This window comes from Tachyglossus aculeatus, chromosome 5 (genome assembly GCF_015852505.1).
Source record: "Tachyglossus aculeatus isolate mTacAcu1 chromosome 5, mTacAcu1.pri, whole genome shotgun sequence".
In the NCBI taxonomy this organism is placed as follows: domain Eukaryota; kingdom Metazoa; phylum Chordata; class Mammalia; order Monotremata; family Tachyglossidae; genus Tachyglossus; species Tachyglossus aculeatus.
Genome location: NC_052070.1, coordinates 33948301 through 33975421, shown reverse-complemented (window position 1 = coordinate 33975421; position 27121 = coordinate 33948301). Strand labels below are relative to the sequence as shown.

General features: G+C 50.2%; 1 protein-coding gene across 1 annotated transcript in view; it reads left to right on the top strand.

Annotated features, from left to right (window-relative positions):
* The first annotated feature begins 1897 nt into the window (after positions 1–1897).
* Positions 1898–27121, top strand: part of TRIM62 (tripartite motif containing 62) — a 47565-nt gene continuing 22341 nt past the window's right edge. The window contains exons 1-2 of the mRNA XM_038746522.1: positions 1898–2548; positions 16368–16463. Coding sequence (XP_038602450.1) covers positions 2141–2548; positions 16368–16463 — 504 coding nt within the window. The 5' untranslated portion in view covers positions 1898–2140. The remainder of the gene's footprint in view (positions 2549–16367; positions 16464–27121) is intronic.

The following is a 27121-nucleotide window of genomic DNA, read 5'->3' as shown; positions in this document are numbered from 1 at the left end:
TCCAGCCCGAGGGGAGTGGGGGGAGAGGGCCGCGCGGGGCCGGGCTGAGGGCGGAGAAAGACGCCCGACAGGGCCCGGGCGAAGGAAGAGAACGACACCGGGACGGGCTGACGGGAGGGAGAGAGAGCGACGACTGGCAGGGCCGGGCTGAGGGAAGACAACCACACCGGGTTGCCAGAGAAAAGGACGCCTGGCAGGGCAGGGACGAAGGAAGAGAACGACATCGGGACGAGCTGGGGAGGGAGAGGGAGAACGACGACTGGCAGGGCCGGGCTGAGGGGAGAGAAAGGGACGCCTGGCAGGGCAGGGACGAAAGAAGAGAACGACATCGGGACGGGCTGGGGAGGGAGAGGGAGAACGACGGCTGGCAGGGCCGGGCTGAGGGGAGAGAAAGGGACGCCTGGCAGGGCAGGGCTGAGGGAAGACAACGACATCGGGACGGGCTGGGGAGGGAGAGGGAGAACGACGGCTGGCAGGGCCGGGCTGAGGGAAGACAACCACACCGGGCAGGGCTGAGGGGAGAGAAAAGGACGCCTGGCAGGGCCGGGCAGAGGACAGAGAAGGAGCCCGGGCCGGGCAGCCCTGAGGGGAGAGAACGACGCCTGGTAGGGCCGGGCTGACGGAAGACAACGACACCGGGCCGGGCTGGGGAGGGGGAGAGAACGACGACGGGCAGGGCCGGGCTGAGGGAAGACAACTACACCGGGCCGGGCTGAGGAGAGAGCTAGGCACCGGGCCGGGATGAAGGGAGACAGAAACATCTGAAGGGGTTGGGCTGACGAGGGAGAAGGACGCCGGGACGGGCAGGGGAGAGAGAACGACACCGGGCAGGGTCGGAACGAGGCTAGAGACTGACACCGGGCCGAGGACAGAGAAAGACACGGGGTCCGGCCGAGGACAGAGAAAGACGCCTGACGGGGCCGGGCTGACCGGAGAGAACGGCACCGGGACGGGACGGGCTGAAGGGAGAGAACGGCACCGGGCCGGGCTGAGGGGAGAGAAAGACGCCTGACAAGGCCGGGCTAAGGGGAGAGAAAGACGCCTAACACGACCGGGCTGAGGGGAGAGAAAGACGCCTGACAGGGCCGGGCTGAGGGGAGAGAAAGACGCCTGACAGGACCGGGCTGAGGGGAGAGAAAGACGCCTGACAGGGCCGGGCTGAGGGGAGAGAAAGACGCCTGACAGGACCGGGCTGAGGGGAGAGAAAGACACCTAACAGGGCCGGGCTGAGGGGAGAGAAAGACACCTAACAGGGCCGGGATGAGGGGAGAGAAAGACGCCTAACAAGGCTGAGGGGAGAGAAAGACGCCTGACAGGGCCGGGCTGAGGGGAGAGAAAGACGCCCGACAAGGCTGAGGGGAGAGGAAGACGCCTGACAGGGCCGGGCTGAGGGGAGAGAAAGACGCCTGACAAGACTGAGGGGAGAGAAAGACGCCTGACAGGGCCGGGCTGAGGGGAGAGAAAGACGCCCGACAAGGCCGGGCTGAGGGGTGAGAAAGACGCCTGACAGGGCCGGGCTGAGGGGGGGAGGAAGACGCCCGACAAGCCTGAGGGGTGAGAAAGACGCCTGACAGGGCCGGGCTGAGGGGAGAGAAAGACGCCTAACAAGACTGAAGGGAGAGAAAGACGCCTGACAGGGCCGGGCTGAGGGGAGAGGAAGACACCCGACAAGGCTGAGGGGAGAGAAAGACGCCTGACAAGACTGAAGGGAGAGAAAGACGCCTGACAGGGCCGGGCTGAGGGGAGAGAAAGACGCCTGACAGGGCCGGGCTGAGGGGAGAGAAAGACGCCCGACAAGGCTGAGGGGAGAGAAAGACGCCTGACAGGGCCGGGCTGAGGGGAGAGAAAGACGCCTGGCAGGGCCGGGCTGAGGGGAGAGAAAGACGCCTGACAGGGCCGGGCTAACGAGAGAGAAAGACGCTTGGCAGGGCCTGGCTAAAGACAGAGAAAGACGCCTGACAGGGCCTGGCTAACGAGAGAGAAAGACGCCTGACGGGGCCTGGCTGAGGGGCGAGAAGGACACCGGGCCGGGCTGAGGCTGGCGAGAAGGAGGCCGGGTCCCGGACTCCCAGCCGGGCACCCCGTCCCCGGGGCAGGCAGGGTCGCCCTCCGCGCCGACGAGCCCCCTCCGGCCCCCGCCATGGCCTGCAGCCTCAAGGACGAGCTGCTGTGCTCCATCTGCCTGAGCATCTACCAGGACCCGGTGAGCCTGGGCTGCGAGCACTACTTCTGCCGCCGCTGCATCACGGAGCACTGGGTGCGGCAGGAGGCGCAGGGCGGGCGCGACTGCCCCGAGTGCCGCCGCACGTTCGCCGAGCCCGCCCTGGCGCCCAGCCTCAAGCTGGCCAACATCGTGGAGCGGTACAGCGCCTTCCCGCTGGACGCCATCCTCAGCGCCCGCCGCGCCGCCCTGCCCTGCCAGGCGCACGAGAAGGTGAAGCTCTTCTGTCTCACCGACCGCCGGCTCGTCTGCTTCTTCTGCGACGAGCCCGCGCTGCACGAGCAGCATCAGGTCACCGGCGTCGACGACGCCTTCGAGGAGCTGCAGGTGGGACGGGGGGGGGGGGGGGGGGGGGGTTAGGAGTCACAGGTCATGGGTTCGAATCCCGCCTCCGCCACATGTCTGCTGTGTGACCTCGTCGGGTAGGGACCGTCTCTCTATGTTGCCAGCTCGTACTTCCCGAGCGCTTGGTACAGTGCTGTGCACACAGTAAGCGCTCAATAAATACTATTGAATGAATGAATGTCTGCTGTGTGACCTTGGGCAGGTCACTTAACTTCTCTGAGCCTCAGTTACCTCCTCTGTAAAATGGGGATTGAGACTGTGAGCCCCACGTGGGACAACCTGATCACCTTGTATCCCCCCCGAGCGCTCAGTACAGTGCTCTGCACACGGTCAGCGCTCAATAAATACGATTGGGGAGCAGCGTGGCTCGGTGGGAAAGAGCCCGGGCTTTGGAGTCAGGGGTCATGGGTTCGAATCCCGGCTCCGCCACCTGTCTGCTGTGTGACCTTGGGCAGGTCACTTAACTTCTCTGAGCCTCAGTTACCTCATCTGTAAAATGGGGATTGAGACTGTGAGCCCCACGTGGGACAACCTGATCACCTTGTATCCCCCCCGAGCGCTCAGTACAGTGCTCTGCACACGGTCAGCGCTCAATAAATACGATTGGGAAGCAGCGTGGCTCGGTGGAAAAGAGCCCGGGCTTTGGAGTCAGAGGTCATGGGTTCGAATCCCGGCTCCACCACATGTCTGCTGTGTGACCTCGTTGGGTAGGGACCGTCTCTCTATGTTGCCAGCTTGTACTTCCCGAGCGCTTAGTACAGTGCTGTGCACACAGTAAGCGCTCAATAAATACTATTGAATGAATGAATGAATGAATGTCTGCTGTGTGACCTTGGGCAAGTCACCTAACTTCTCTGAGCCTCAGTTACCTCATCTGTAAAATGGGGATTGAGACTGTGAGCCCCACGTGGGACAACCTGATCACCCTGTATCGCCCCCCGAGCGCTCAGTACAGTGCTCTGCACACAGTCAGCGCTCAATAAATACGATTGGGGAGCAGCGTGGCTCGGTGGAAAAGAGCCCGGGCTTTGGAGTCAGAGGTCGTGGGTTCGAATCCCGGCTCCGCCACATGTCTGCTGTGTGACCTCGTTGGGTAGGGACCGTCTCTCTATGTTGCCAGTTCGTACTTCCCGAGCGCTTAGTACAGTGCTGTGCACACAGTAAGCGCTCAATAAATACTATTGAATGAATGAATGAATGTCTGCTGTGTGACCTTGGGCAAGTCACTTAACTTCTCTGAGCCTCAGTTCCCTCATCTGTAAAATGGGGATTAAGACTGTGAGCCCCACGTGGGACAACCTGATCACCTTGTATCCCCCACGAGCGCTCAGTACAGTGCTCTGCACACAGTCAGCGCTCAATAAATACGACTGGGAAGCAGCGTGGCTCGGTGGGAAAGAGCCCGGGCTTTGGAGTCAGAGGTCGTGGGTTCGAATCCCGCCTCCGCCACATGTCTGCTGTGTGACCTTGTTGGGTAGGGACCGTCTCTCTGTGTTGCCAGCTTGTACTTCCCAAGCGCTTAGTACAGTGCTGTGCACACAGTAAGCGCTCAATAAATACTATTGAATGAATGAATGAATGTCTGCTGTGTGACCTTGGGCAAGTCGCTTAGCTTCTCTGAGCCTCAGTTACCTCATCTGTAAAATGGGGATTGAGACTGTGAGCCCCACGTGGGACAACCTGATCACCCCGTATCCCCCCCAAGCGCTTAGAACAGTGCTCTGCACATAGTAAGCGCTTAACAGATGCCATCATTAAATTAAATTAAATTAATTGATTGAGGGAGAGCGCCTCCGGGGCCATCTGACTCAGCTGTTGGGACGGGGGGCCCGCGTTGGGGGGCACCCCCTCCTCCCCACCCTCCTCGCCCAGGCGGCACGGGTCACCCGGGCACCGGGGGAGAGTGCGAACCCACTGTTGGGTAGGGACCGTCTCTCTATGGTGCCAACTTGGACTTCCCGAGCGCTCAGTACAGTGCTCTGCACACAGTCAGCGCTCAATAAATACGATTGGGAAGCAGCGTGGCTCGGTGGAAAAGAGCCCGGGCTTTGGAGTCAGAGGTCATGAGTTCGAATCCCGGCTCCGCCACATGTCTGCTGTGTGACCTTGTTGGGTAGGGACCGTCTCTCTATGTTGCCAGCTTGTACTTCCCAAGCGCTTAGTACAGTGCTGTGCACACAGTAAGCGCTCAATAAATACTATTGAATGAATGAATGAATGTCTGCTGTGTGACCTTGGGCAAGTCACTTAACTTCTCTGAGCCTCAGTTACCTCCTCTGTAAAATGGAGATTGAGACTGTGAGCCCCACGTGGGACAACCTGATCACCTGGTATCCCCCCCAAGCGCTTAGAACAGTGCTCTGCACTTAGTAAGCGCTTAACATGTGCCATCATTAAATTAAATCAAATTAATTGATTGAGGGAGAGCGCCTCCGGGGCCATCTGACTGAGCTGTCCAGGGTCTGGGCTTCCCTACCCTGCCGATCACGGGAGCTCAGCCGGGGCCTGCAGAGGTGGGGACCCCCCCCCCCCCCCCCCAACAAGGACCCACCGAGGCAGACCTCACCCCCTCACAGCGATCGAGAAGCAGCGTGGCTTAATGATGGCATTTGTTAAGCGCTTCCTATGTGCAAAGCACTATTCTAAGCGCTGTTGGAGAGGATACGAGGTGATCAGGTTGTCCCACGTGGGGCTCACAGTCTTCATCCCCATTTTACAGATGAGGTAACTATAGAAGTTAAGTGACTTGCCCAAGGTCACACAGCAGACATGTGGTGGAGCCGGGATTCGAACCCATGACCTCTGACTCCAAAGCCCGTGCTCTTTCCACTAGGCCATGCTGCGATTGAAAACTTCTGAATGATAGGAACCATGCAGGTTTCATCAGTTGTGCTCTCCCAAGCACTTACTGTAGTGCCTAGGACTCAATAGGCAGTCAATAGATTCAATTTGATTAATTGATGGGTTGCCTAACATTCAGCACGCCCTCAATAAATGCCATCGAATTGATTGGAGCACTTAGTACAGTGCTCTGCACACAGTAAGCGCTCAATAAATACAATCGATTGATAGCAAACACAGTGTGGCTTGGTGGAATGACAGGGGCTTGGGAGTCAAAGAATGTGGGCTCTACTCCCGGCTCCACAACTTGTCTGCTGTATGACTTTGGGCAAGTCACTTAACATCTCTGTGCCTCAGTGACCGCATCTGGAAAATGGGGATTGAGACTGGGAGCCCCACGTGGGACAACCTGATTACCTTGTACCCACCCCAGCGCTTAGAACAGAGCTTGGCACATAGTAAGCGCTTAACAAATATCATAATTATTATCGACCCCGGGCGTCTTTTCCCCAGTAGAGAATTGTGGCTTTTCCCGCCCCTCTGCCTGCTTTTGTTCAAGAGGGCAGCTCGGCCGGAGGTTGCCCCACTAGTAAGGCCGGAACAAGCACTTGGGAAAGTGCAGAGGCACCACTGACGATTCCTCTGGCTTGTTCCTGTCCAGGCCACCATCCCCTATCGGAGGGTACACCCTGCCCCCTGGCAGAACCAGAGGCAGAAGTCCATTGCAGAGAATAATTGTGGTATTAGTACTGTGTGAAGCGCTGAGGTAGACACAACATAATCACATGGGACACAGCCCTTGCCCCACACAGAGCTCACAGGGTGGGAGTAATTTTATCCTCATTTTACCGAGGAGGGAACTGAGATGCAGAACAGTGAAGTGACTTGTCCAAGGTCACACAGCAAGCAAATGGCAGCACGGATATTAGAACCCAGGTCCTCGGACTCCCAGGGGTCTGCTCTTTCCATTAGGCCACTGGCTGAGCTCCCTGTTTTGTGAGTCCTTAAATAAGATAGAATGAGGTGAGCCTTGCCAGACCCCAGACTCCACGGGGAATCAAGAAACCAGGATTATCAGATTGTTTTCCCTGCCAAATGAGCCGGGGCAAGTCACTTTTCCATCCGAAAATAGGACTGCGAGTGCCGCTGTGTTTTGAGCGCTCATCTGTGAAACGTAGTTTAGGATTTTGGTTCTAACCTGTGACTGTTAGGGAAGTTTTGTATTTTTCCTATTGTATGAAAACTTTTCTCCCTCGGGAGCAGGCCCATCAAGCTTCTTTTGGAGTGGATCTTTGAGACCCTTTTCTGCTACTCCTAGCTCATGTTTAGAGCTTGTCAATGCCTCATGGAGTGTCCTGTCTGCCTCCCAGAGCCTCTGAGGCACCCTGTGGGGAGGAAGGTGGGAAAGGAAAGAGAAGTAGGTCTTCCTATTGTGAGTCAGATAGATCAGCATTATGTGTCAGCCATTGGGAGAGGCTCACCCTCCCCACCTGCCATTTGTTCCTGTCTGGGAGTGGGAGCTGGTAAGCCTATCACCAGGCTCATTAGCTGTTAATGAGAAGAGCTGGTTTGTTGTTCGGAAGTTGGAGCTGGCTGAGAGCTCTTTCTTGAGTGGGAGCCAGGATCTGGCCACGCTCACACTTGCCGGCTCCTCCCTCTCAAACCAGAGTTATTTTTGCTTCCTTTTGCAACTGGGAGCGGTTAATTGATTCTGCTCAAATTGAGTTAGGGGTGGAAGTCGTAAAAACCTGGTGGGGTGGGTGGACAGTAAATTGAGGAAGGGCAGTTTCTTGGGATCTGCCTTTAGGAAGGTTAGAATAACCAGAGTACTTATAGGCCACTTTGCGATCCCACAGCAGTTTTTGGACCATAATTAGCATTTGCAACCCTTCAGGGGTCGAAAAAGCCATAACTCTGTTTAGAAGGTATCTAAAGGTGGAGAGAGGGGGAGGGATGACAATGTTAGTGCATAGTCCATGGAGCAGGACTACAAAAGGAGATAGAGGATAGCTTTAGCTCCTGCACTCAAGGCTGGTTCTCGTCAAGGCTGCTCAATTTATTGTTCCCATTGTGACCAAAGAGAGAAGCTGGGAGGATAATAGACTAATAATGATATATTGTTTTTTGTACAATCCTTTTTTTCCCAGCTTTCCAAAGTGCTCTCACATCAGTTATCTCATTTATCCTCACAATGATTCCCTTGAGATAGGGAGAGACAGATATTATGATCCCCATCTTAGAGATGAGGCCCAAAGAGGTCAAGTAATTTCCCAAGGCCACCCAGCAGGCCAGTGACAGAACTGGGGCGAAAACCTGGGCCTTGCCCCTCCCAGCCCACCCCTCTTTCCACTGGATCAAGGATGCCCAGGCAGGCCGTTTGAGCTGTAGTGTTTTCTGTATAATTAGGCCTGGGCTTCTTGCAATATGGTAGAGTAATGATAATAATAATCATAATCATGATAATTGTGGTATTTGTTAAAGGCTTACTGTGTGCCAGGCACTGTACTAAGCACTGGGGTGGTTACAAGCAAATTGGGTTAGACACTGTCCCTGTCCTAAAATGGGACTCATTCACAGTCTTAATCCCCATTTTACAGATGAGGTAACTGAGGCACAGTGAAGTGACTTGGTCAAGGTCACACAACAGACAAAAGGTGGAACTGGGATTAGAACCCGGGTTCTTTTGACTCCAAGGCCTGTGCGCTATCCTCTAGGCCACACTACTAACTTGCTGTCCTGAAACTGAGCTAGAGTATGGTTCAAGAGATCCATCTGAGCACCTCTTGTTGATTGAGGAAGGTGTAGGAAGTGTCAGCTGAAGCAGAGAATCCTGAGATGCCCTCTGCTGTTTGTCTGAACTTCCCAGCACCCATAAAATATTCCTCAAGTCAATGTGACAGGGAAATACTTAGAGTAGACTTCAAACAGAGGGATTTTGACATTGCATTTTGGGGGGGTTTCTTTGTGTGCAAACACAAACATCTGAGAAGGGGGCGGACAAGCTGGGGAAACTAGCTATTGCCATGGCGATGGGCATGACTGATGGGTGATGCATTCCTTGAGGCCTCTTGCTCGTGAGCCACCTTTGTCTTTGTGGATTTTGCAGGGTTTTCTCTGTAGGCAATAGGGAAACTGGTTGGGTGGGGGTGTTTCGGTGGTCGTGGGGTAGAGAGCTGTGGTGGTGACTGGATTACATAGTTTGGGGCTACAAGGTCGTGTGGGTGGTCAGGTTGGGCCTGGAAGAGAATGCCCCGTATGCCCAAATTGGGCACCTTGGCTAACACAGTTAGATCTTGGCTCAGACAAGCGGCGTGGCCTAGTGGATAAAGCCCAGGCCAGGGAGCCAGATGACCTGGGTTGTAATCCCACTCTGCCGCTTGCCTGCTGTGTCACCTTGGGCAAGTCACTTAACTTCTCTTTGCATCAGGGTCCTTAACTGCAAAATGGGGATTGGATGCCTGTCCTCCCTCTTCCTCAGACTGTGAGCCCCATGTGGGACAGGGACTGCATCTGACCCGGTTGGCTTACGTCAACCCCAGTGTTTAGAACAGTGCTCGACACGTAGTAAGCACTTAACAAATACCATGAAAAAAGAAAGATGAGACAGAGACGAAGAGAGAGGGCAGGGTCTGAAAGTTCTCAGGACCTCTGAGCTCTGGAGTGATGAAGTACCCTATGAGTGCTTACTTTTATGGGTGGGGCAGAGTAGCCCAGGAATGTCTAGGGCAGAGCCCACAGTGCCGTTGGTGAAAGATTTGCCTGCACCAAGGTAGCCCTTGATCGTGTCAAGTGGGTGTGATTCTCAGCTGTTGGGCATTGGGCCCCCCGAGGAAAGTTGCCAAGAGGGATTGCCAGACCTTGTGTGTTGTCAGGAAATTGCTTCTGCCCATGTGGGCCGGGGCACTGCCTACCACCGGCTGAATGAATAGGCTCCCAGGAGGTCGGTACAGCTGATTTGTATGAGGTGGAGCAGCGGCCTGCTCCCATTGTTTTCCGGGGAGGCATTTTAACTGCTCCTGGGTTGTGCTCAATTGATCCCTCACTCAATCAGATATTCAGGAAAATTGTTCTGGGCTAGCCGTTCCGATAGTTTGCTCTCCTGGTCATATTGAGGGCTAAATCTGCGAGTCTTAATTACTGAATGTTGAAATGGGGGATATCACTGCCCCCTCCTTTGTGTTCCTTATTGTGCTTCTCTAAGGAGCTCAGAAAAGGACTAGGTCATAAGACTGAAAAAGGCCCTCAAAGACTCTCTTCTTAAATGAGGCTATTACGTGGGTATGCCATAATTATAAAACATGCCTGCCAATTGCTTCTCAGCAGTCTCTTAGGCAGAAAGTCTAGTTACTTTTCATTCCAGTTTAAAAGGTCAGAAGTGAAGCCAATTGTAAATAAAACTGATTTATCACCGTTTGGAAATGACAGTGCTTGGTGTAATAAATAATTGTTTCTGTAGGAAAAGTGAGGTGATATTTGTTGTCAGTAATAATAAAAATAATAATTATGGTATTTAAGCGCTTACCATATGTCAGGCACTGTACTGAGCGCCGGGGTGGATACAAGTAAATCAGATTGGACACAGTTCCTGTTCCATGTGGGGCTTGCAGTTTTGATTGGCACAATATTCGTAGATGATGGGTCAGGTAAGCAGCCAATCTCCCTGGTGGGCATTAGTGAATATAATCGAGGCCGCAGTATGTAGGATAGATTGAAGAGGGGAGAGGTAACTAGTAACCCAACAAGGAGATGACCATGGCTTATACCAAGGTTGTAGCCATTAGGGTGGAGAGGAAGGGAGAAGCAGAAGTGAAAAATAGTATGGCCTAGTGGACAGAGCACGAGCCTGAGAGTCAGTAGGGCCTAAGTTCTAGTCCCGGTCCACCACTTGTCTGCTGTGTGACCTTGGGCAAGTCATTTCAGTTCTCTGTGCCTCAGTTACCTCATCTGTAAAATGAGGATTGTGAGCCCTATGTGGGAAAGGGACTCTGTCCAACCCGACTACCTTATATCTACCCCAGTGCTTAGAACAGTATCTGGCACTTAATAAGCATTTAAACAAAAGCCATTCTTTTAAAAAGAGGGAAGGGAGGATCTGGGAACTGTTGTGGAGGACAAACCAGCGGGATTTGAAGACAGTGAGGGAAAGTAGTAGCCAGAGCAGCATTTATTTATTGAACACCCAGTTCATGTGGTACCCTGTGCTAGGTGTTTGGAAAGAATAACCAAGGGACACATCCCCCTGCCCACAAGGACCTTTCCACAAGGACCTTACATCTTTGACTCTCACTACCTTTAGAATGCATCAATTATGAGCTTCTGCGGGAGGGAGGATGGTGGTGCAACATACTATGAAGGGAAAGTTAAGAAGGGATAGGCTTAGGAGAGGAGATGAGTTCAGTTTTTCCATGTGGAGATATCTTGGAGGCAGAAGGAAATGCAAGCTTATGAAACAGGTGAGAGAGATTGGGAGTCAGCCATGCAGAGGAAGTACCTGAAGCTGTGTAAGTGGCTGAGCTCATTTTTTTTTTTTTTTTTTTGAATGGTATTAGGTACATACTGTGGGTCAGGCACTGGGACAGGTACAAGTTAATCAGGGCGGACACGGTCTCTGCCTTATATGAGGCTTACAGTCCAAGAGAATGAATGTAGTATTAGAAGAAAAGAGGGTGACTTTGTGGGGCACCCACAGATAAAGGTTGAAGGGATCTCTTCTCTCTCCCCTTCCCCTCTCCCTTTCCCTCTTCCTCCTCATCAGAATTTGAGTGCCTACTGTGTGCTGATCATTTATTGGAAGGGATTCTGGCCCAGTTTTGGTGGTGCAAATCTAGACTGAAGACCCAGTTCAGCCTTGGGTAATCCCCAGAGGAAAAGCTCTCAGGGAGGCAGGGCTGGTCCCACGGTAGAACCGAAGGGAACTTTGATGTCCTGAACTCAACTATATATACCCAAGCCTGCCCGGAGTGCATCCAAGCCTGGAGTATACCTTGACCATCTCAGACCGCCAAACCTTAAAACCAGTATAGAGGCCTTTCCCAGGATTCTCCAGACCAGCACCTCTGTGGTTAGACTGGAATGGAACTGGCCTCTAGATATGGGTAGTCAAATTACCTGGGGAATGGTCATTATTGTATCTTCCCTGACATCCACCAGAATGTGAGATCTCTGCTGAACACCCGTAGCATGAGGCAGGTTCGGGACTTAGTGGCTGGGGCTCTGTGCCCTGAACCACAGAGGTGAGCAAGGGGAAAGGACACCTTTCCATCTAGTCCTCGACCTGGACAGGGAAGTTTTTGTTTTTTTTTTCTGAGGGGAGATGGGGAACTGCCCGTGTGATTTAGTCTGGGCTGCTGAGATCTCCCAGCAGTGGTCCAGAATGGGTTGGTGGAATTCTTTCTTTTGGTTTCCCCTGGCTGCTTTCTGTAGGTCTGGGATCTGACATTAACCTACCCCTATAGCAGAAGAGGGACTCGCATGCCTGGGGAGGGTAGTTGGCTGCACACTCCCTCCATCCACTGATGAAAAAACAGTCAGAACACTCCCCTGCCTTGAATATCCTTCTTTCTGCAGGAAAAATCCCCGGCAAACTGTGTAGGGAGGGTTGGTCTCATAGTATAGTGCTCCACACACAGTAAGCGCTCAATAAATACCAGTGATTGATTGATCAACTTGATTGATTGATACCACTGAGAAATTCTTGTGTACAGGCTGACTTTCTGGCAGAGTGGCTCGTCAGGCAGCACCGTCTGTTGGAAAGAGCATGGGGCTGGGAGTAAGTCCCAATTCTGCCTGCTGTGTGAACCTGGGCAAATCACTTACCTTCTCTGAGCCTTGTTTTTTCATCTATAAAATGGGGATAAGATACTTGCTCTTCCCATCTCTTAGATTGTGAGCACTGTGTGGTGCAGGGTCTGTAACAGATCCAATAATCTGTCTCTTCCTCCGATGCTTAGAATAGTGCCTTGACCCACAGGAAGTGCTTAATAAATACCATGATAATAATGATTCCATTCATTTCCAGGCATGCTGATTTGGCTGACCTCCCCAGGCAGGGTTAACTGACGATGTTGTCGATGATGATGACAATAATAGTAATAATTGTATTTGTTAATTATCTGCAATGTGCCTACTGTACCAAGCCCTGGGATAGATACAAGGTAATCAGGTTGGGCAGAGTTCCTGTCATACATGGGGCTCACAGTTTAAGGTGCGGGGAAAACAGACATTTCATCCCCATTTTATAGGTGAGGAAACTGGGGTAGAGAGAAGTTAAGTGACTTTCCAAGGTCACACAGCAGACAAGTTGAGGAGTCGGGTTTAGAACCCAGGTCTCCTGACTCCAGTAGGCCCCACTGCTTCTCATAAGGCTGTGGAGATCTGTCAGCAAAGGGGACAAGTCTGGTGAACTGCAACACAGTACCCGAGAGTGGTTGGTTTGATGGGAACAAGACCGGGATCCTCTTTGACAAGGTTTGAGCTGAACCACGCCATGGTTCTCGGAAACAGGAGCCCTAGGGGAGCCAAAGGTTGGGCATAAGCACCCAGGGAAAGACAAGGAGAAGGGAATGGGCTCTTGTTAACCCTGGCTCGAGTCTCACTACCACCCCAGGGCCTATCTGCAAGCTATTCCGAGAACTGTTAGCTGACAACCAGCTGCAGCATGTTGATGGAAGTGTTTTTGGCCCTTCCTCCTCTCCTTCCCTCAGGTTCAAGCTGGCAGAGCTGCGAGGAGTGGGCAATAGGAGAATTAAGGAACATCTGCCCCACCTAAGAGCTCTCCTTAAACCAAGCTCCTCTTCTCCCAGAAATTGATTAATTATGGCTTGAAGCTGCCTTCTCCCAAGGGAGCCCAAGACTGTTTGCCCCTGTTTAAGGATCCATTGCCTGTCAAGCTGGACAGTCATTGGGGAAGGTCAATAGTGGCTGCTGATGGGGAGAGCCGCATAATTACAGGGAGTGGAGACTGAGAGGACAGAAGGGTGGAGGCCCTGGACTGAAATTGGGTCAAGGCCCTGAATTAATGGAAAGGCCCTGGCTCCTAAGGAAGTCCCTTGTGTGTCAGGATGGATGTTTGTCTGCTTAAGGGGTGACCTAGGCCCTCAGTGTCTCCCCACTGATATTCCAGAGGCCCAACCCAGTTTCTTTCCTTGGACCAAACTGAAGTGAGTTACAAGGATATATGGAATAGATTGTCCTCAGACTCTCTTTGCATCACATTTGCAGCCTTATGTGAGTGCACCTGAGCAGAAGAAAGTCCATCCCTCTGACTCTTTCCTCTGGCCCCCAACTCCCCATCCCCAGCCTCCTGGTGCCCCCTCACTTCTCTCTGCCACCCCAGTCTTCAAGCTTCTAACCCTGCCTGGCCTGGTCCCAGGAGAGTTTCCATCTTCCTCAAGTGTGGGATGGGATGTTTTGTGACTTAGCTTTGCCCTGTCCCAAGCAGGTTACTTAGGCTAACAAGCAGGCTTTGCTTGTCTGTCAAGCTTAACAACTGGTGTGAAGCTTCCTGGACCATAGATATCTACAAGATGTTCTTAGAGCTGAGGTGTTTTCCCACTTGGTTTTGTGCCAGCTATTTCTGAGAATGTGCTAGAGCAAAGCATGATAATAGCCCCTTTCCTGATTTCAGGTGGCTTTTTGAGGAACCCATAGGTACCTCCTGGCAAGGGAGAAGAGTAAACAGATGCCTCAGTGAGAGGATTAGGGAAGGGTCCTGATGTTGCCCTGCCCACAAAAACCATTTTTTGGGTCCTTGCAGTGTGAAAGAGGGACACGAACACTGGTAGGATTCTGAAAGTCATAGGTGGTGTGCTAAAAAGGCTGAATTATTCTACTGATGATGTGCTCTACAAACTTTTAAATCCTGGTCCCTGTGCACTAAGAATGTGTGTGTGTGTGGGTGGGTGGGTGTGTGCACACATTTGCACTTTTTGGGTTTTTCACCACCACTGCTTCTGCTCTTTAGCGTTTGTCTCTGTGGTCTTCATTTAAAAGATGCACTTGAGCCCTTCCTCCTCTCCTTCCTTCAGGCTCAGCCTGGCAGAGCTGCAAGGAGCAGGCAGTAGTAAAATTAGGGAGCATTTGCCCCAGCTAATAAGAGCTATCCTTAACTCAAACACCCCTTTCACGAGACTGGCTGGCCCTGCTTAAGGATGCATTGCCTGTCAAGCTGGACAGTTGTTGGGGATGGTCCTCAGCGTGGGGCTGAAGGAAAAATGTAGCCAAATGCGGTGTCTTTTTTCTAGAGATCCAGTTTTCCGAGGCCCAGATTTGTCCTGCTTTTGATCTCCTGACAAGGACCACATTGTCTATGAGGCCAGTCCCACCTGACACCCACCTGGCTCTGGCTCCTCCAGGCACTCCTTCAGGCTCTTTTGATTGAGAATGCGCTTCCCATGGACTGGTACATTTGTGTGGGCTACGTGTTTGCCTTCGTGTTCTGCTGGAGCTTTTTCATTGTTTTTTTGTCTTTTCCAGTTACATTGCTTCTGGAGCAGATAATTCTAGTCCATCATACTCTCCCAAGCACTTAGTGCAGTGCATAATCCCAGCTCCGTCACTTGTCTGCTTTGTGACCTTGGGCAAGTCACTTTGCTTCTCTGGGCCTCAGTTACCTCATCTGGAAAATGGGGATCGAGACTGTGAGCCCCTTGTGGGACAGGGACTGTGTCCATCCCAATTTGCTTGTATTCACCCCAGTGCTTACAGTGCCTGGCACATAGTAAGCTCATAACAAATACCATAATTATTATTACTATTGCTCTGCACATAATAAGCACTCGATAAATGCCAGTGATTGATTGGAGAGCAGAACACCCATCTTCTCCAACAGAGGCCTCGTGTCTGTTCGTCAAGGAGCTCCCCGATAGCATTCTCTTGGGGGGTCAGGAGCCTGAGTTCTGCCAGTAAATCATCCCTTCCTGGGCAGAAGAATTTGGCTTTCTCCCATTTTGTAGTCCAATTTTACTCTTATTCTAATTATGATGTGTATGAAGTGTTTATTATGTGCTAAAGCATGATCCTAAAAGCCGGGGTAAGTGTGAGACAATCAAAGTGGGCACCGTTCGGCACCACATGGGGCTCACAATCTCAGAGGGAGGGATAACAAGTATCTACCATTTTACAATCAAGGAAACTGAGCCACAGAGAAAAAAAAACGACGGTGCTTGTTAAGCACTTACTACGTGCCAAGCACTGTTCTAAGCGCTGGGGGGGATACAAGGTAATCAGGTTGTCCCACATGGGGCTCACAGTCTTAATCCCCATTTTATAGATGAGGTAAAAGAGGCCCAGAGAAGTGAAGTGGCTTGCCCAAAGTCACACAGCTGACAAGTGGCAGAGGCAGGATTAGAACCCATGACCTCTGACTCCCAAGCCCGGGCTCTTTCCACTGAGCCATGCTGCTTCTCTAAGTGACTTGCACAGAGAAGTGACTTGCACCATGTGCACGCAGCACACCAGAGCTGGAGTGGAATGAGAACTCAGCCCCCTGGCATCCAGTCCTCAGCTCCTGTCTACTCAGCCGTGGCATCATCATCATCATCAATCGTATTTATTGAGCGCTTACTGTGTGCAGAGCACTGTACTAAGCGATTGGGAAGTACAAATTGGCAACATATAGAGACAGTCCCTACCCAACAGTGGGCTCACAGTCTAAAAGGACTGCCATCTTGTCTGGGCCACAACAGAAGGACTCTCCCACAGGCTCTGCCCATCAGGCTCTTGGCATCTGTCCGCCTCAAAATAACAACAGCACATTGCCAGGCAGAAATACCGACCCAAATGGGCTGGCAACTAGTTGGAGTGAGGGTCCAGAGGCTGTCCCCTTGGAGTTGGGAACCATCTCCTGAGCTACCAGTGACTCCTGCCAAAAACCCGGCTGCTGTCTGAGCTCCCCAAGCCCTCAGCAAGTGCGCACTCCTCTTTGTAAGGTTGTAATAGCCCTGTCCTGGCTTTGTTCTAGAGAGAGCTCAAGGAGCAGCTGCAGGCCCTCCAGGACAGCGAGCGGGGACACACCGAAGCCCTGCAGCTCCTCAAGCGCCAGCTGGCAGAGACAAAGGTAAGTAAGAATTGGGGACATCTGGGGGTCCAAACTGCTGCCCGGTGGGGAGAGGGCCCACCACCGTGGTCACCGTGAGCCATGGAGCCCTGTGTTATAATCTACCTCACTATTAATTGTGAGTCCCCCGAGGGACAGGGACCGTGTCTACTCTCCCAAGCCCTTACTATACTGCTTTGCACACAGTAAGCACTCAGGAAATACCACTGATTCATTCATTCGATCGTGTTTATTGAGCACTTACTGTGTGCAGAGCACTGTACTAAGTGCTTGGGAAGTACAAGTCGGCAACGTATAGAGACGGTCCCTTCCCAACAACGGGCTCACAGTCTAGGAGGGGGAGACAGACAACAAAACAAAACTGATTAAAGTCCAAGTTGACCACACGAAGAATCAGTGTTATTTGAGCTTGGGACAATTCCCATTGTGTATTCTCTCCCAGAACTTAGTACAATGCTCTGCATATAGTATGCACTTGATGAATACTATTACTATTTATTCATTCATTCAGTCATATCTGTTGAGTGTGTACTGTGTGCAGAGCACTGTACTTAGTGCTTGGGGGAGTACAATACAACAATAAACAGATATTCCCTGCCCACAACGAGCTTACAGTCTAGAGGACTGCATTACTATTACTACTACTACTTTCTGCATCTCTCAGGACCGTGCGGGGACCCTAAGGTGACTCTTAGCTGACAGTAATGCTGTGTCACTTGTTTTCTGCACAATCAATCAATTGTATTTATTGAGCGCTTACTGTGTGCAGAGCACTGTACTAAGTGCTTGGGAAGTATAAGTTGGCAACATATAGAGACAGTCCCTACCCAACAGTGGGCTCACAGTCTAAAAGGGGCAGACAGAGAACAAAACCAAACATACTAACAAAATAAAATAAATAGAATAGATATGTACAAGTAAAATAAATAAATAGTGTAATAAATATGTAAAATGTAATATGTAAAATATGCACAGCTTGGGGTGGGGAAACCATATCACTCTTGGAACTTGGGGAGGCTCTCAGTGTTGGCTTCCTGTCTTCTAGAGGAAAATGAACTAGGAAGGTGGGGGCAGTAAGGAAATTTTTCAGTTCCTAAGCTTGGAAGGTCTTGCTCTATTCTTGGAGCCTGAATTTTACTGTAGGACCAGAATCTAAGGCTAGAAGGGCCTGGGGCTGTTCACCATGATTGGTATCTGGCCTTGGTTTCCAGCTGAGTTTTTTGGGAGGGAGAGGCAAACAGGCGAAACTCACCTTGATATGTTGGGTGGAGGATAGGCGTCCTTGATTCCCCTGTGGCCGATAGAGAAAGAATTGCTACTTCATAGCAGGAGGGTGTCAGTTCTACTGCGGTTTGCCTGTCTCCATATTGCTTCTCTGTGCTGGGAGACAAAGTTACTTGAGCTTTATTTCCTGATAACTTTCCTCAGTTCTCTGAACTTTTTTGAGTTCTCCGTCTGAGCAGGAATGATCTAGCTGGCAGCCAGTGGATCTGAGAGAGTTATGTTTGGAAAGGCAGAGGGGTGAGGGTTGGATGTTGTGAGAATTGAAATTTCAGACACCAGTTTCTACTGACCACACTTCAGGTGCAGAGCTCCATGGACAGTTAAAAGGAACAGTCCCTGACTTTGCATTTATAATGAAAAGCATAACCAAGTGGCAAAGAGTCATGATAATATCAATAATTAGTTTCAAAGTTATACACATAAATAAATTCTGGTGGGGAACTGGAGGGACTGAAGTCAAGAGGACTGAATCTGGGAAAGCTTCTTGGAGAAGGTGAGCTTTTAGGTAGAGTTGTGAAGAATGGGACAAAATTAATTTGGCAAAAAGAAGCCCATTCCGGGGAGATTGGTGCAATGACTCAGATGCAGCAGACCAGGACTTGGGGGAAGATAAGCAAACTTTGCCTATCTGATGTGGTGGCAAGTAAATGGGAGAGGTAGACAGAACTTTTTATTGATGAGAGCAGCAATTGGTAACCAGTGAAGACTTCAGAGCCCAGAAATAACAGGAACAAATGGAGGAAGGCGGTAAGAAGCAGCGTGGCTCAGTGGAAAGAGCCCGGGCTTTGGAGTCGAAGGTCATGGGTTTGAATCCTGGCTCCGCCACATGTCTGTTGTGTGACCTTGGGCAAGTTACTTAACTTCTCTGAGCCTCAGTTCCCTCATCTGTAAAATGGGGATTAAGACTGTGAGCCCCACATGGGACAACCTGATCACTTTGTATCCCCCCAGTGCTTAGAACAGTGCTTTGCACGTAGTAAGTGCTTAACAAATGCCAACATTATTATTATTATTATTATTATTATTATTATTATTATTATTATTATTACTGGCGTGGGGAGACATTGGATGAAGGGAGACCAGACATAAGGCTTTTTCTATAATTTAGACATGAGGTGGAAAAGGGCTACATCAAGGCAAAGGCTGAGAGCTAGAGAAAAAAGGTGTGAATTCACAAAATAATGCTGAGGAAGAAGAGGTTGGAGTTGATGAATAGATTGGTGGTGTTGGGGAAAGTTGAGAAGGAAAAGTCAGAGGACTCTTGTGATTCTGGACTGGAGGAGAGTTGTGCCAATGACAGTGATGGGAAATTTGGGTGAAAGGGAGAATTTGGGAGGGGAGATGGCAAGTTCACTTTCATTCCCGCTCGATCCTAGGTGCTGATAGAGCCTTCCCTCCTGGAAATGGAGAGAAGGTGAGAATTCAGAGCAGGAAAGTCCTCCCCTGGACACAAGTAGTAACTGAATCCTTCAAAGCAGATTGCTCCCCCAACCCCACCAAGAGAGTGAGTATCGAACTGAGAAGAGCAGAGAGCTCCAAGACTGACTCAGAGTCAAAGGGTGGGAAGAAGCAGAAGTTCTGGCAAAGGACTGATCGAGAGAGAGGCGGAGTTCCAGGAAAGTACCTTGTCTTTGACATCAAGGCCAGAAACATTTTGCAGGAGGAGAGGCAGTGTCAAAGGCAGTAGGAGAAGGGGCATGGAAGAAGAGAGAACAGAAGAGAACTTTGGATTTAGCCGGTGGTGACTCCACTGAGAACAGTTTCATTCCAAGTAGTGGGAACAAAATCTAACTGGCCGTGGAGAGAGTTATTAGAGGGGAAATGTAGAAAGCAGTCTGTACTGCAGGGAAAGGGTAAGCTCATTGTGGGCGGGGAACGTTTCTGCTACTTCTGTTGTATTGTGCTCTCCCACGCGCTTAGTACAGTGCTCTGCATGTAGTAAGTGCTCAACAAATACAATTGATTGATGGAAATAGAGAAAAGGAAATACACTGTGGGACTCTGAATTCAGAGGCTCTGCTCCACCATGAGCTCTGGACTTTGCACAGGTCTTCGAGGGCCCCAAACAGCCTCACTCCGCCTGCCAGTCATTTCAGGAGCTCAACCCTAATCCCAGTGGGAGCCAGGGATCCGGAGTCATGGGGTCCTGCCAAGTTGGAGCCAGTGGATATGGCTGGGGGTTCTATGAAATCTGAAACCAAGGACTCCCTGGACCAAGAAAGGTCATCAGGACTGTCTCCTTCCAAGGACTACTTATTTGTTCTTATTCCTTTCTATTCCTCTTGCTTTTGATTCTTGTTTTCTAAGCACCCCTATTTTCTGGGCCCTACCTAGACTCTTTTCTAAGTCTTTTTCCTCCCGCACTGAGATTATGGGTGCCATGCGGGACAGGGATGTGTCCAAATTCACTTGTTTTGTATACATCCCAGGACTTGAGGCAGAGCTTAGTACAAAGCACGCCCTCACTAGATACCATTACTACTACTACTAGTGCAGCATGTTTTAAGAAATTAACCGGGGGACTGAATGAAAATTTTCAGAATGGGAAAGAGAGCCAGCATGGCCTACTGGAAAGAGCCAGGAACTGGGAGCCTGAGGACCTTTTCCCGAGAAGGAGAAGGTGGCTGTATGTAGGGGAATTCACTCCTGATGATCTTAAAGGACAGAAGCCATTACTGGGCCAGACACACCCCATATTTTGGTCGCTGATTGTAGTGTCAGGATGAATGGAGGAACCATGTGTAGGTTCCCTCCTTGACATTCCAAGAGTGACTCAGATAAGGCTGTTGATGATCTTTTATCTATCTCAGCCCTGAGCAGAGTCAGCTTCTGTATCCTGATCTCTGAGAAATGAGAGGTCACCAACTGTTAGACAAGCTGAAATGTCAAGCGACTAGAGAGTTTGAGAGAGAATCAAAGATTTGAAATAGGCAGGATGGCTTATAGGCAGCATATAGCCTGGGACTCTGCATTCAGTAATGCTCAGTAAGTTCTGACAAACGACAAGGCGGGGGGGTGGGGAGGCAATGAGAAGTCAGAAGGACATAGCCTGGCAGTATGTTATGCTGAGCCAGAATGCCAGAGTGATAATTCATAGCGAATCAGCTCACCTTCTTTTCTAGATTTCCTTCAGAGGCGCTCAGCCGCATAGGTAGATGAGCCAAGAAGGTGGCTGATGGGAATGATCTAGGCCTGGGGGTTGGTGGACCTTGTGGGATGGGCAGTTGGGGGGCAAGGGAATCCAAAGGAATAACGTGGGCAGGGAGCTGACCCTGAGGCCCAAGAGCAGCAGTTTGGGAGAAATGGTTGGGATTGGAGGATGAAGAACATGAAGGGAGGGTAGAGTAGGCTCAGAAGGAGAGGGGTGAGGGCCAACAGAAGCTCCTGATCCCTGGCTGTCAGCCACTCCATCATCCTTCTCCTTCCTATCTATCCACTGTCTTCCCCCACTGCACCTCAGCTTGGCCTCTGTTCCCCTCAAGCTAACCAACTGACCGTTATTCATTCATTCATTCAGTCATATTTATTGAGCATTTACTGTGTGCAGAGCACTGTACTAATGCCTCATTGTAATCTCTCCCACGTCACGTTCCTCCCTCGGCCAGGAACTCTTTCCCCTTTCCTAACGGTCAGACCACAACTCTCCCCATCTTCAAAGCCCATCTGAAATTTCAGCTCCTTCAAGAGCCTTCTCTCCAGGATTTATCCCCACAGTGTGTCTGTAATACTGTTATATGGTACTCTAAGCCATTTGTCCCCTGTGTGGCCTTGGAAAAGTGACTTCATTTCTCTGTGCCTCAGTTACTTCATCTGTAAAATGGGGATTAAGACTGTGAGCTCCATGAGGGTCAAGGCCTGTGTCCAACACAAATTGCTTGTATTCAACCCATTACTTAGTATGGTGCTTTGCACATAATAAGTGCTTAACAAATGCCACGATTATTGTTATTACTCTCCCAAGCACTTAGTACAATGCTCAGCACATAGTAAGTGCTCAGTAAAGACAACTGACTGACTTCAGCATTTGTGTACAAACTATGCACTTGTGTTTTCACAACCACCTGAAGCACTTCCATCCTGTCCCTTTTTACATCTTGCTATTTAAGGATTACTTGTGTACATATCAACTTCTTCCTCCTATCCCCATGTTACTTCACTGTCTGTCTTCCCTGCTAGTGTGAAAACTCTTAGAGAGCCAGGGTCGTGTCTGCTAACTGTTGCTCTCTATTAAGCACTTAGTACAGTGCTCTGCACACTGGAGACCTCAATCAGTGCTACTGATGAGTTGATAAATTAGAATGAGCTCAGAGGGGGAGGTGGAGTGTATGGTTTTTGGTCTAGAGGGTAGAGGACTGTTGTGGTATGAATGCTAAAGTGTGGCCCAGCTGGTGAGAGGATGTGGGCTGGTAATAACAATAATAATGATGGCATTTAAGTGCTTACTATATGCAAAGCACTGTTCTAAGCGCTGGGGAGGTAACAAGGTGATCAGGTTGTCCCACAGGGGGCTCACAGTCTTAATTCCCATTTTACAGATGAGGTAACTGAGGCACAGAGAAGTTAAGTGACTTGCCCAAAGTCACACAGCTGACAATTGGCGGAGCCGGGATTTGAACCCATGACCTCTGACTCCAAAGCCCGCGCTCTTTCCACTGAGCCACGCTGGTAATGGCAGTCAGTGGTCCAGGAGGGCAGGGAACCATGGGTCAGGGTGTTTGAAAGACTATGATTGTGGATGTTGAATGGCAGAGGTTGGGAGTGAGAGATGGGATGGGATGGAGAATAAGAGCATGAGCAATGTCTGCTGAAGTCTTCCAGATGGTAGAGATGATGCCAGCCTAGGGTAGATGATGCTGTCAGAGAGGGGTAATGAATGGGGGTCACATCAGAGTCCCTTTGTAGGGAGGGGTCTTAGAGTCATGAAGGGTAAAAAGTGTCTCAACACCAAAGAAAATGAAGAGGCAGTCAGCTGCACGCTGCCGCTCATCGTTTTCCTACATCTCTCTTGGCATCAGTAAATCAGTCAATCAGTGGTATTTATTGAGTGTTTACTGTATGTAGAGCACTGCTCTAAGTGCTTGGGAGAGTACGGTACAACAGAGTTGGTAGACACTTCCCTGCCCACATCGAAGCTGCTTGGTCTAGTGACTAGAGCAACGGCCTGGGAGTCAAAAGGACCTGGTTTCTAATCCCGGCTTTGCAACTTGTCTGCTGCATGACCTTATGGAAGTCACTTAACTTCCCTGTGTCTCAGTTACCTCATCTGTAAATTGGGGATTAAAACTGTGAGCCCGACATGGGACAAGGACTGCGTCCAACCTGATACCCTTGTATCTATCCCAGCACTTAGAACAGTGCTTGGCAAATAGTAAGTGTGTAACAAATACCATTATCATTATTATTATTATCGAGCTTGCAGTTTATAGGTGGGAAACAGACATTGATATAAATACATAAGTTACAGATATGTGCATAAGTGCTGTGGGGTTGAGGGTGGGGGTGAATATCAAGTGTCCAAAGAGTACAGATCCAAGTGCATAGATGAAGCAGAAGGAAGAGGGTGTAGGGGTAAATAGGGCTTAATTGGGGAAGGCCTCTTGGAGGAGATGTGGCCTTAATCAATCAATCAATCGTATTTATTGAGCGCTTACTGTGTGCAGACTGTGAAGGAGAGGAGAGTGGTGGTCTGGCATACGTGGAGGGGAAGGGAGTTCCAGGCCAGAAGGATATGGGGAAGGGATCGGCGGTGAGATAGATGAGACAGGCACAGTGAGTAAGCTGCTGCTAGAGGAGTGAAATGTGTGGGCTGGGCTGTAGTAAGGGAATGGTGAGGTAGGGGAGACAAGCTGATCGAGTGCTTTAAAGCCTAAGGTAAGGAGTTTCTGCTTGATGTGTGGGTGGGTGGGCAACCCCTGGAAGTTCTTGAGGAGTGGGGAAACATGTACTGAGCTTTTTTTTAGAAAACTGATTTGGGTAGCAGAGTGAAGTATTGAGGCAGGGAGGTCAGCGAGAAGGCAGATGCAATAGTCAAGGTGGGATAAGATAAGTGCTTGGATTAATGTGGTAACTGGATGGAGAAGAAAGCATGGATTTTAGTGATGTTGTTAAGGCAGAACCAACAGGATTTGGTGACAGATGGAATATGTGGGTTGTATGAGAGAGATGAGTGGGCAAAAGATAATGCCAAGGTTATGGGCTTATGAGATAGGGAAAATAGTGGTATTGTCTACAGTGATGGGGAAGACAGGATTTAGGTGGAAAGATAAGGTATTCTATTTTGGACATGTTTAGTTTGGCATAGTCAGGTGCCTTTTCAATCAACCAGTCATAATTATTGAGTACTTACTGTGTGCAGGGCACTCTGCTAAGCACTCGGGAGAGTACGACAGACACATTCCCTGCTCACAACGAACTTTTGCCACCTGTTCTGTGGTCAGCCCTGCCAAACTGGCTGACACTCCTGAGAAGTTGGGCTCAGAAGTGACTAGGCCAGAGCCAGTGAGGTGCATTAGAGAATCAGAAGTGTCTGTAATTGGCCTGACCTATAGGACTCCTGACCATGGAGAGTAGGTTTTCTCCCACCTCCATGTCTTCCCCCTACTCCTACCTGCGAGATACCTTCCTCCACTGTCCCTCCTAAGTTCTCCCTTTTACTGTTGCTCAGCTCCTTGCCTTTTCCCTTCTGCGCTCAGTTCTCCACCACATTCCTGTTCATCCGCCTGTTCCTCTTGGGGACTTGAGGGCCTCCAAGCCCCCTGCTGTTTCCCCAGCCCAGTTTCCTGCCTCAGCAGTAATGTTTATTTAAGAAATGCCTTTGACTTTCCTTCAGTGGTTTTGTGAGTTCAAATTTCACCTGGTAACTAACTTGGTTTTTTCTGCTTGCATTTTTTTTTCTTCCAAGCAATCTCTTACAAACTCTTTCTTCCTCCTTATTCCCGGGGGAAGGTGAAAGGCCAAACCCTTTTTTGGCTCAGCTTGCATTTTCTGAGCAGAAAAGACTCTCTCTTGGAAGATTCTGGGAGCTGAATGTATGCAGATCCCCCTTTTGTCTTGGTGAGCCCAAAATGACAGTAAGAACCTTTAGCAGGTGGGGTATTACAGGAGCCTTCTGCTTTTCTGGTTTGGAGAGCATCCTAACCCCAGCTGTTTGGTAGCCATCAGGATACTAGGTCTCATGTTTTTTTTCCTGCTAGCTTTAATCAGTCCATCAGTTGTATTTATCGAGTGCTTACTGTGTGCAGAACACCGAACTAAGTGCTTGGGAGACACATTTCTTGCCCATAAGGAACTTCAGAATCCCTCCAGGATAATAATAATGATGGTATTTGTTAAACGCCTGGAGGTGTGCCTTGCATTGTTCTGTAGCCCACTGAGCCTTCCAAGACCAAGCCCTGCCCAGGTCTCAGGGCTTGAGTTCCTGACAGAGTTTTCTGAGTGCCTTGCTGGGTTTTTTTTCCTTGTGAACGCCCACCCTTTTAGTTGGGCCAGAATATCCTCTCTGGTCCTCAATCCTGTCACTTAACTTGCCTGTCAGCACCCAAGTTTTGAAATCAAACCCCAATTCCGTAGGATCGTTTCTTTGTACAACTGTGTCAGAACCTGAAGAGTCCCCATGGAGGCTTTGCTCACCTTTCGTATGTGCTGGGCACACTGTGAAGCACAAAGGCAGATTGGGAATTCAGAAGCTCGGCCTAAATCAAGCAGGGAATAAAGAAAGGGGAAGGGAAAGAAAGTGCTAGATAATGGGCTGCCTCCTGCCTGGGCCCCAGATAGTGGTGAATAGAAGCTAATAGAAGGGAATGATTCTTGCGGGGCTGGAGAAACAGTCTTTTTCCTCCTCCAGATAGCACTGTCTTGTTCAGTGTCACTCAGTCAATGGTATTATTGAGTATATTTCATTCATTCATTCCTTCATTCAGTCGAATTTATTAAATGCTTACTGTGTGCAGAGCACTGTACTAAGTGCTTGGAAAGTACCATACAGCAATGACGACAGACAGTCCCTGCCCACAGCAGGCTTACAGTCTAGGGAGTGAGACAGACATCAAAACAAGTAAACAGGCTTCAATATAAATGCAACCCCCTGAGCGTCCAAGACTGAACTCCTTATCTTCCCTCCCAAACCCTGCCCTCTCCCTGACTTTCCCATTATTGTTAATGGCATTACCATCCTTCCTGTCTCACAAGCCCACAACCTTGGTGTCATCATAGACTCCGCTCTCTAGTTCACCCCTCACATCCAGTTCGTCACCAAAAACTTCCGGTCTCACCTCTGCAACATCGGCAAGATCTGCCCTTTCCTCTCCATCCAAACCACTACCCTGCTGGTTCCAGCTCTCATCCTATCCTGACTGGATTACTGCATCAGCCTCCTCTCTGATCTCCCATCCTCCTATCTCTCCCCACTTCAATCTATACTTCACACTGCTGCCCGGATCATCTTTGTGCAGAAACGCTCTGGGCATGTTACTCCCCTCCTCAAAAATCTCCAGTGGCTACCAGTCAACCTACACATCAGGCAAAAACTCCTCACTCTCGGCTTCAAAGCTCTCCACCACCTTGCCCCCTCCTACATCTCTTCCCTTCTTTACTTCTACAGCCCAGCCCGCACCCTCCGCTCCTCTGCCGCTAACCTCCTCACTGTGCCTTGTTCTCATCTGTCCCGCTGTCGACCCCCAGCCCACATCCTCCCCCTGGTCTGGAATGCCCTCCCTATGCACATCCACCAAGCTAACTCTCTTCCTCCCTTCAAAGCCCTACTGAGAGTTCACCTCCTCCAGGAGGACTTCCCAAACTGAGCCCCCTCCTTTCTCTCCCCCAATCCCCCCTTCCCTACCTTCTTCCCCTCCCCACAGCACCTGTATATATGTTTGTACAGATTTATCACTCTATTTTACTTGTACATATTTATTATTCTATTTATTTTATTTTGTTCATATGTTTTGTTTTGTTGCCTGTCTCCCCCTTGTAGACTGTGAGCCCGCTGTTGGGTAGGGACCGTCCCTGTATGTTGCCAACATGTACTTCCCAAGCACTTAGTACAGTGCTCTGCACACAATAAGCACTCAATAAATTCGAGTGAATGAATAGAGGCTGCTTTCTTGAGTGTTGCCCCTTTGGGCCAGAATGGGACTGAAAGGGTGGAGTGCTGTGTACTAGACAGGCAATAATTGCAAGTTAGGACTTCTCAGTAGGATAGTTATTAGTGCACTCTAAGAGCAAGGTGGTCAGGAAGAGTGAGCAAAGAACAGGGAGTCTGCAGGTCTGACTGGTGCTGTGCCCTGGGCCCAAACCACACCCTATTTCTCCTCAGTCTTCCTGTCTGAAAGGTGAAGCTGATAACTTGTCTCTAGAGAGCTCAGGCATTATCTCAC